This window comes from Labeo rohita, chromosome 2, assembly GCF_022985175.1.
Source record: "Labeo rohita strain BAU-BD-2019 chromosome 2, IGBB_LRoh.1.0, whole genome shotgun sequence".
Lineage (NCBI taxonomy): Eukaryota > Metazoa > Chordata > Actinopteri > Cypriniformes > Cyprinidae > Labeo > Labeo rohita.
The window spans coordinates 6,437,346-6,448,162 of record NC_066870.1 but is presented as its reverse complement, the minus strand read 5'-3'; the positions used below and the strand labels follow the sequence as shown (position 1 = coordinate 6,448,162).

At 32.1% G+C, this 10,817-nt stretch overlaps 1 protein-coding gene across 1 annotated transcript; it reads left to right on the top strand.

Moving 5' to 3' along the window:
• Positions 1-4,476: 4,476 nt before the first annotated feature.
• On the top strand, positions 4,477-7,868 carry rgs1 (regulator of G protein signaling 1). Its single transcript, XM_051132489.1, has 4 exons — positions 4,477-4,525; positions 4,765-4,844; positions 6,421-6,587; positions 7,033-7,868. The coding sequence occupies exons 1-4, from the start codon at positions 4,491-4,493 to the stop codon at positions 7,207-7,209; spliced, it is 459 nt and encodes a 152-aa protein (XP_050988446.1). The 5' UTR covers positions 4,477-4,490; the 3' UTR covers positions 7,210-7,868.
• Positions 7,869-10,817: the final 2,949 nt, after the last annotated feature.

Genomic DNA, 10,817 nt, shown 5'->3' with positions numbered 1-10,817 from the left:
AAAATAACCCAGCATGTTTGATAAAAACATTTACCCCAACCAGCTGGGTCAAAATAACCCATCATGTGTTCTGACCAATATTTACCCAGCGCTGAGGTGCCAAATGTTTTTAACCTAGCATTTTTTGGAGTGCATAGTGAGGGACAGGCCAAAAACCTTACCCTTAACATAAAATTGTTATGTTTTTAAATTGCACAGTTATTTGTTATTATATTAAACCACTGGTTCTCAAAGTGGGAATCCCTCTAGTGGTACGCGGAGGAATCACTGAATTAAATATAAATTAACAGGGCTCTAGAGTTGCAATAACTTTTTGAGAAAGTACAAGTAAAAATTTGAGGTGGTCGCATTTGTGCGAGAGCGTGGTCTGCGGTGCTCCAAAGCGTCTGCTCCATACAGCGCACATTGCTGAACCGCAGCACACTGAAGCAGGAGTCAGAATCGTTTCGTTGATCACGTAAAGAGAGGCGCTCTCAGTGCGAGCGACTGGCGTGTAGCCTGGTTTGGGTACGGTTTTTATTTAACTTTTCAGTACAGTACATTTTAATTTAATCATTTAAGTTTTTTATTTACCTGTATGTAAGCACAGCGCAGTGTTAATGTTTAAACTGTATTTACAATGTTTAAAGTGGGCAACAATAATAAATATTCTTACTAGGAATAAAACCACCTCATTTTGAACTGCGCATAGCTGTAGCAGAATAATTAGGCCTACTAAGCTTCTGTATTTTATGTTGAGACAAATATTTTCTCATCGATTTTGTGGAATGACGCATATATTAACACAGGGGTTCTTAAGGTCTACTTTCCTGTTTAGCTCCAACCTTGATCAAACTCACCCACCAGTAACTTTCTAGTGATCTCGAACACCTTGATTCGCCATGTTTTAAACTCTGCAGGAAAGTGGACCTCGAATGCCAGAGTTGAGAACCCCTGTGTTATTATAAAACCTAAGCTATAGAAACCAAAACTACACATTTCTCATTCATTGTGGTTTTAGTTAGCTCATATTACGCAATACCATTACTGTAGCCAATTAGCCTGTTAGCTTAGCTTAACTCCTCATGAAAATCCTATCCTTGACAGACTCAACTATAAATGGGCAGACTGAATTTTTTTATGACACTAGGATGCTTTTCAAGGATCATTCCAGGCCTTATATTACTAGTCAGCTTTCTCAGTATACAGTACGCAGGCACAGTTTGATTCATGCCAGACTTTTCATCTGGGTTCTCCCAAAGAGAATTCTAAATATAGTGTCTCGTTTTCAAGCCTGACAAAGGGAATGCCTGATCTTGTTGACCCCATCGAAGACAAAAAAACACACAGACGTCAGACACAGGTGCTACAAACAAATTACACAGACAAATGAGTCCGTCTCCAACAAGACTGCTTTCAGCTCTGTGTTCTCTTCACAGTCCAGTGTGAACATAATGATGCATTACAGTCGATTCCACCCAGTCTGGAAATATGAAAATATGAATTATTTATGTTGTTACAATTTCCTGAAACTGTGCACGTCTCTTCTTTCCATGAATCAGAGAAGTGTAGATGAACACAAAGTAGACAAAGGGACAAATACAGGTGAAAGTACGTGTTCTTGTGAGTCGCAGTATATGAATAACTTTGATTTCAGGAGTAAGCACAGGTGAGTGTGTCCTCACCCTTGCCAGCTTTTTTGGAAACCAAATTCTCCTGGCCATGTGTAAGTCATTATGCATGCAAATCTGTCAGAGGATTTTCCATTGCTTCTGGATATTTACATGGCCGCTGACAAACTGAGACAATACCAAAGGAGAGCTCAGAGGGGATCACGCAGAAATCGTTTTTTTAAGTGATGACATTCAGATAAAGGTTAGATAGGTGATTTGTTTGCAGTTGTGCTATTTTTGTTATGTCCAGGCTATTCATCTGTTCCTAGACCTTCAGATCTAGTGTTACCCGTGAATAAAACCATAACCTGTGGTAGGAATTTTAAATACCACTTTTCCACTGCCCGCCCAAAAACCATCACTTCAAATTTCCAATAAAATGACGCTTTAACTCTTTAACCCCTGATCCCACAGTATTCAAAATCACAGCTCATTATAGTGAACCAGACAGAAACACACAAACGTAAGCAATTATGGAACTGATTTCAGGCATCATCAGACAAAGACGGCAGCAGGACACACTTCTGCATTACAAGCACACTTCTGCATTATTAAGCATTAAAGCATTATACAACAACTGGATCATGTTCATAGTTAATGATATAATGATAAAGTACACCTGTATGAACTTGAGGAGAACTTTGTACAGTACAGCCTTTAAAATCACCCTGAAACCAGTTTGTTACCAATCATTGCAAAAACGGCTTGAGTTCTGAGAAAAGCTCCAGCATCATTTGTTTGCAGATGCCTGTTGGTTTGGTGTTTTGTGTCTAATGCAATGGCTTTCTGACATTTGTAAGCACTCCTCAAACATCCAAATAACTCTTGTGTTATCTGAGATATACTTGTAGAGCCTTGTAGAGCCTAGATTATGGGAACTGATGGAAAATTAAACAGGAGGTGCATCGGTATTCTGGGACCAGTGAAAGGATTAGATCATAAATAATAGGCAAATAGTTCAATTTAGGTCTATTTCAACCACATGCGATTTGGTTATGGCAGGATTTCCATTCTGTGATTTCAATATTGTGGATATATGTGGTGATGACCTAATGGAGACCCACCTGGATCATCACACAAGCAGGTGTTGCTGTGGTACCAACAAGAACTGGGACCGGCCGCACAAGCTGCGTGGACAACTTCAAATGTATGAACTAGTAGAACTACTAAGTATTTAAGAACATAACCTTATGTGAAATATCAATTGCTTAAGTATAATATTTATGATTTACATCAATGGGCTCTTTGTAAAGTGAATACTTTAGACATAATATGATGTTGAAATTTTGTGCATTTATTCTTTGTAGCTCTCCAGGTGGTAAAAATGAATTGTAAAAATTAATCTAAAACAAGTAAACAAACTAAATAAATAAATAAAAATAACAAATACATAAATAACATTTTAGAGATTTATTTTAATAATTGTTATTATATTAATATAGTATTAGAATTATATGCATCAAAATATTAAATGTATAAAATGTATCAATGTATGTATCAAATTATTTCATATATATATATATATATATATATATATATACACACACACACACACAATCAAATGAAAACATATTTTTTTGAATTTTTAAAAAATATATACAAATTTGATAAATAAATAAATTGAAATAAATCAAATAAAATTTTCCAGCTTGAATTTTAGATGCAGCAAAATATTTAATTTATCAAATGTGTCAACATATGTAACAAACAAATAAAAATAAATCAATAAATAAAAATAATAAATACATAAACAACATTTCAGGCATTTATTTTATTAATTATTATATTAATATATTATTAGATTTAAAATAATAAATATAATACACTGTGTTATATATATATATATATATATATATATATATATATATATACATACATATATAATTAAAAGAAAATAAATAACATATTTTATAATTAATTGAAAAAAATAAATATTACATTTTTCAGCTTGAGTATTAAAATGTAACTTACTGCCCCTCGCTAATTTTAGATGCAATTACCTAATATTTTAATTTGGATATTTACACTATTTAATTTATTATATTTAACATTTTAAATATTTAGCATTTAATATATTATTTACATCAATAAAAAATGTATTAAATTCAATTGATTTATTGTACGTAAAAAAAAAAAAAATCTTGAAACATCTACTAGATCAGTTTTTTAGCATGACTTGTGTTTACAAATTTTGCAAACAATTTGCAAACAGTGTATTGGATCAATGGATCAGATGTAAAATTATGCAACACATTATTTATGAGAGATTTTGACCTATTATTGTTGCCCGTAAAGGGCAAGTTCTCCTTAAAATGATTTTTTTTTCATTACGTTCCAAACTTGTATGATATTCTTACATATGTGGAATGTGAATGAATGAATGAATAAATAAATAAACATTTTTTGTTGTTGTTGTTGTTTGATGATATAATGCATTGCATTTTAGCACCTAGAATTTTCCCTGCCTCATAGATACTTAAAGATATGTCATTTTAAGTATTTGATCAATTATTTCTAAGTGCTTCGGCTGTTTTATTTCAACATTGTATATACTTTATGTGTCAGGAAACATCACGTTTCATTGTGTTCTCACAGATTCACCGTATCAAATTGTATAAGCATCACTGTTTAACTTGCATTATCTCTCAATAAGCTCAGTAGTTGACCGATGAGCAGGCCATCACTTACGTGGTGAAGATGTTTTCTTCATGACCTTACAGACTGAGGAGGTGACCCTGCCCAAAGCTTTGCATGCTGATTTCCATGTGTTCCATTCATGCCAGTAAATGTGTTTAGACCCTCCAGAGGCACACAGATTCAGAGAGTGAAGGAGACTCCATGCAGAGGACACTGCTGTCAGAGATGGCCATAAAGTGAGTCCCTGATTATTAATGATTCCATCCGCATTCTTATTTTGAAATTATATTAGCGAGTAACACGCTTGAATTTACTGGTCACGAGGAATTTCAGATTCGAAGGATTTTTAAATTGGGGATATTATTGGCAGAATGCAATTGGATTGAAATGCTAGGATTCTGTAATCAATATGTTTGAAATCTGTATCACAATCAGCTTCACCAGTGAAGGATCTCCATGTAATTTTCAAGGGTAGATTTTGTTGCTTTTCTCAGGAACCCGTTGATGATGTGGACTCTTGGGGCGAGTCCATCGAGAAGCTTCTGTCCTGTAAAGGTAAGAAAAATCAGCTCTGAATATTCTCTCCTGATGCTGGAAAGAACATTGTGTGCCGTCAATTTAAGAAAAAATGTATAAATATTACTTGTAAAGAATGTGGCTAATTCATAATAGTAAAAAAACATTTTTAATCAGCCAAAAAAATACACATTTGTTTTAATGATTATTAAATAAAAATAACTAAATATGATATTTTATAGATATATCCACTACCAGTCAAAAGTTTTCGAACAGTAAGATTTTTTCTTCTGCTCATCAAATTTATTTGATCCAAAATGCAGCAAAAACTGTAAAATTTTGAAATATGTTTACTATTTAAAATAAGTACTTTCAATTTGAATATATTTTAAAATGTAATTTATTCCTGTGATCTCAAAGCTGAATTTTTAGCATCATTAGAAATCATTGTAATATTCTGATTCTGATTATTACTATTATTATGTTGAAAACAGCTGGGAAGAATTTTTTTCAGGTTCCTTTGATGAATAGAAAGTTCAGAAGAACGGCATTTATCTGAAATAGAAATATTTTGTAACATTATATATGTCTGTATCATCACTTTTGATTCATTTAAAGCATCCTTGCTAAATAAAAGTATTAATTTCTATTTTTTTTTTTCCCTCAAAAAAGTGAATCCAAGCTTTTGAATGGTATAGTGTATAATGTTACAAAAGCTTTTTATTTTAGATAAATGCTGATCATTCTATTCAAAAAATAATCCTGAAAAAATGTACTCAAGTGTTTTAAATATTGATAATAATAAATGTTTCTTGAACAGCTAATCAGCATATTTGAATGATTTCTGAAGGATCATGTGGCACTGAAGACTGGAGTAATGATGCTAAAAATGTAGCTTTGATCACAGGAACAAATTACATTTTGATATATATTTAAATGGAAATTTATTTCGAATTGAATTATTTACTTCATTTAACAAATGGAACAATTATTTTAAACAGTAAAAATATTTCAAAATTTTACTCTTGCTGTACTACTTTTGATCAAATAAATGCAGGCTTGGTGTGCAGAAGTCTTCTTAAATAATAAAAAAAAAAAAAACATTAAATATCTTAATAAAAAAACTAAAAACTTTTGATTAGTAGTTTATGTGTATTTTATTAGCCATATTTAGTGAGAAAAATATTCAATAAAATGTATTATTTAGTGTTGTTATTTAGTATTTATTTATTTATTTATTCATTGTAATATTTTTAAAATGTAATATTTGGATTTATTACAGTTTGCTTATTGTCTACTGGAAGCATACAAAGATACTTATGGATTATTACGCAGTCGATTTGTCAGACGTTGGAGTTTGATGGCATAATGCAAATGTTAAAAAAATAAATAGAGCTACTCTGTCTTTTGTAAACACTAGTCAAATTATGTTTGACTGACGTCAGTGGTTCATGTTGAAGTGATACATCTCAATCTCACTGCTGTATAAAGCATGTCAAATATTGTATAATGAATTTTTGCTGCTTACATTATGTTCAAATATTAATATTCTCATTTCCGTTTCAACAACACTTAATGATTTGTCATAATAAACTCTCATGGTGTCATGCTGCAGCGGGACAGGCGGCTTTCCAGGACTTCCTAAAGTCGGAATACAGTGAGGAAAATATTCTGTTCTGGCTGGCATGTGAGGAATACAAAAAGATCACGAGCGGACCAGAGATGATCAGCAGGGCAAACCAAATCTACACTGAGTTTGTGCAAACGGAAGCACCGAGACAGGTGAATGAGATGCCTTTGACTGAACTTTGCTGGATTCCTTTAATGTCCTACTGAGGGAATCAATTATTCGGTCGTGCTGCTCAAAAGTTCATGAGAGAGCTCCTCGCTCAAAGTTTCACTTTCATCCTTTAGGGGGTGCAAGCATTCAGCATTTTAAGATAGAAATCAGATATTAGTTTAGTCTTAGGTATGTAAGTTCTATTACATCTACAACAAAAATAAATCAGTCAATCAATAAATGGATTTTATTTGATGTATTCAAATGAATCTTTGCCCCTCTTGACACCCCCCAAACAAAATATTTATTTTAAAATAATTATTTATAAAATTTTATTTCTTTATTTATTTAAAATTAATTAATTTATTTATTTTATTTTATTTTATTTATTTATTTTTTTTTTATAAATGACATGAAAGACAAAACACTGTTGCCCTTACTTTTCAGGTCAATATAGATTCTGGGACTCGTACAAATATTACAAACAACATCTCTGAGCCAACCCTGAACTCATTTGATACGGCACAGAAGATGATCTTCAGTCTAATGGCGAGAGACTGCTATCCCAGATTTCTGAAGTCCGACGTCTACCAGTCCGTTCTGCAAAAGCATGGAAAGAGATGACTTCATAATGACGAATCATTAATGTACATCAAGTTTAACTATTGCTTTTTTTTTTTAATTTTATATTTGGTAAGCATGACCTTTTTAGTTTTGGACTGAAATAGCACGTCAGTTTTTATCATTATGTTGCCATATAAAGTTTTTGGAAGGAAAAACACGTTTACAGAGTCACAGTAGGATCTGCTCTAAATGGTTAATATTCCGCTGTTGCCTTCTGTTTTATTTTTCCTGCTCACAGCAAATTAGATCAATTAGCTACATCTCACGTTAAACTATAACGGGAAAAATTCACGCATGAAAAAATAATTTCATATGGGATTAAAAGGATCTGTTATGGGCCTGAACGAATTTAGTAATTTCCTGGTTATCAGCATACTGTTGAGAAATCAAGAATAATAAGAAAATGAGAATTTGAATGCTGCTTTTTTAACAGATCTTGCACAGTCATTTACAGTTCATTTCTATAATAGTGCAGCCTATCGGTCAGATATTTTTTTTAAACAAGTTATTATGATGATGATAGTGATTATAGATGATGATGATGTCATTCTTTTTTATTATTAAGAAACATTATTGCTTAGGTTTTCTTATGATTGATGTTATGACCGTCAGGAGGAAATTTGTAAAATTATTTTAAAGGACCATTTAAATATGACCACTCTGATGCAGGAACATCCTGGATTGCTTATATAAAAAGATGAAAATATATATATAAGTAAAAATATATATAAAATTTAAATAAATTAACATAAAACATTAAAAATTGTGTCAGCACTTAATATGTGTGTGTGTGTGTGTGTGTGTGTGTGTATGTGATATATAGATATAGATATAGGATATATATACACACACTACCAGTCAAAAGTTTTTTAATGTTTTTTTTTTAAGAAATGTCTTCTACTCACCAAGCCTGCATTTATTTGATCCAAAAGTACAGCAAAAAAAAAACAGATCATTTTTAAAAATATTTTATTATTCAAAATAACTGTTTACTATTTATATATATATTAAAATGTAATTTATTCCTGTGATTTCAAAGCTGAATTTTTAGCATCATTACTCCAGTTATATGATCCTTCAGAAATCATTCTAATATTCTGATTTTCTGCTCAAAAAAGAAAGAAAAAAATTAAAATTATTATTATTATTATTATTATTATTATTATTATTATTATTATTATTATTATGTTGAAAATAGCTGAGTAAATTTTTTCAAGTTTCTTTGATGAATAGAAAGTTTAGAAGAACAGCATTTATCTGAAATAGAAATATTTTGTAACATCCTTGATAAATAAAAGTGTTAATTTCTATCATTTCTTTCACAAAAATATAAATAAATAAATAAATCAACAAATAATACTGACTCCAAGCTTTTGAATGGTATAGTGTATAATGTTACAAAAGCTTTTTATTTCAGATAAATGCTGATCTTTGGATCTTTCTATCAAAAAATCCTGAAAAAATGTACTCAACTGTTTTAAATATTGATGATGATAATAAAAACAAAATGTTTCTTGAACAGCAAATGAGAATATTAGAATGATTTCTGAAGGGTCATGTGACACTGAAAACTGGAGTAATAATGCTGAAAATGTAGATTTGATCACAAGAATAAATTACATTGTAAAATATATTCAAATAGAAAACAATTAAAGTAGTAAAAACATTTTAAAATGTTACTGTTTTGCTGTACTTCAGATCAAATATATATAATGTGTGTGTGTGTGTGTGTGTGTGTGTGTGTAGTTTATATAGTAGTATATATGGACAGTTAATATTGTTATGATAATAGTAGGCCTACACATAAAACACCTGTGAGAAATCAATACTGAAAATTCCTTCAAATTAACAAGGTAAACTGGGCCGTATCTTACGGACTTTTCTTATATTGTACGCAGTCCCAATCTCGTTGCACTGTGGGAAACATAACTCATGTTTGTAGATCAGGAGAAAGCTATCCAGGAGTGACTATGGACACAGTTACGGTCAGTGAATGAACTGTGGGTGGTCTGAGGTTAGAGCAGCGATTTATTTTTGTGCAAAATACAAAAAAAACATATATTTGACTTCAATAAACTTGACCACTAAGTGGCGACAAAGCACAACAATGAATCATTTTCTGTGGCACAGCAACACCAAGTTGATCTGAATCACACAAGCTCAAAAAAAGTACTGTATTTGACCCTTCAATAGTCTCCTCTCAGTAAATTGTGTAAAGCATCAATGTTTCTTTATCATTCGTAGACATTTGAAATTCTACCACAATCATTTCAAACATTAAAAGAGAAGGTGACCTGTTGGAATGCAAGGCCTGCTGTTATTTTAAGCCCTTGCTGAACATAATTACCCATAATTTACCCATTTACGAAAGACACGTGCACATGGAGAGAATTTAATATACTCAAGAACAACAGACACAGTAAACAAACTTCCATATTCAAATGCATCTTTTGAGAAAACATGTCTGTTACGTTCGAATTATTTTAGAAAACATTTGCATGGCTTACAATACAGGCATTGGCATGCAAAATATGTGGCTGTTTTTACATTAGCACACCTAGGAACGGCAGAACAGTCACATATGAAACCAGTAACAAAGTCATGTGCTTTCAAAAAAGAGAACACAATACCATCAACATCACCTAAATTAGGTGTGAGTATCAGCTGCTTCAGATAGCAACTTGTGAGGTTTAAAGATAAAAAGGTTGCAAATTTCCAAAACAATACTTGCATGGCAACAGTATATATAGGCTAGTTTAAGTCAGTGTTATAATGGTTTTTTAGGCTTTAGGTGGCTAATTTTTGATTATTATAGTCAACTTGCTTTAAAATTGTTTAGAGATTAAAGATGAAACAAGTATTAGGCAACTAAGAGAGACAGTTGAGGGTTTGCACAACGTTAAATGTTGGTTTTGGTTTTTTGCCTTAGTGGTTGGCAACAGACGTTGCATTCGTGTCTTTCTGTCTGTCTGTGTGTGTGTTCATACACTCTTGTGCACCACAGTGGCTTCCTCTTTTGTGCTTATCATGTTTTAGTGTACATTCATACCCAAAGGGGAAACATTAGCTTCATCAACATGAGCACATGATGTTTCAGTAGACATGATGTCATACATGCATTTTCTACAGGGCCCTCTTCATCAGTGTAATATTCATTATAGCATCATCTTATTTGACAATGACTAAAGTGTTACTGTTAATTTAGGTGTTTCTTGTCAACCATAGGTATCCTTTACACAGTTATTCATCTCTTTTATTTTTATATTTTTTATAATTAGACTCATGGGTCACTTGGATTCCTCCACAATCACTTTGTTAAAGCTCTTTCTCTGCCTGTCCCAAATAGCACGCGTCATGTAAACTTGCAGTCTTGTGGTCTTACAATGCATGTCTGTTAAGTCTACAAGACTGTAGGATGTCTCGTTCGTTATGTTAGGTTTCAGAAAACTGCTTGCGACTGCACATTTCCACAGGACCCACACTGAGCTGAGCTCCTCAGCAGACTTCTACCTGATAGTCGAAACTACATTACGTGACAAACGTGTAGGCTCAGAGGAAGAACATGAGGGTTTAGGATGCCATTTAGGACAGGGCCAATGCATGGCTGG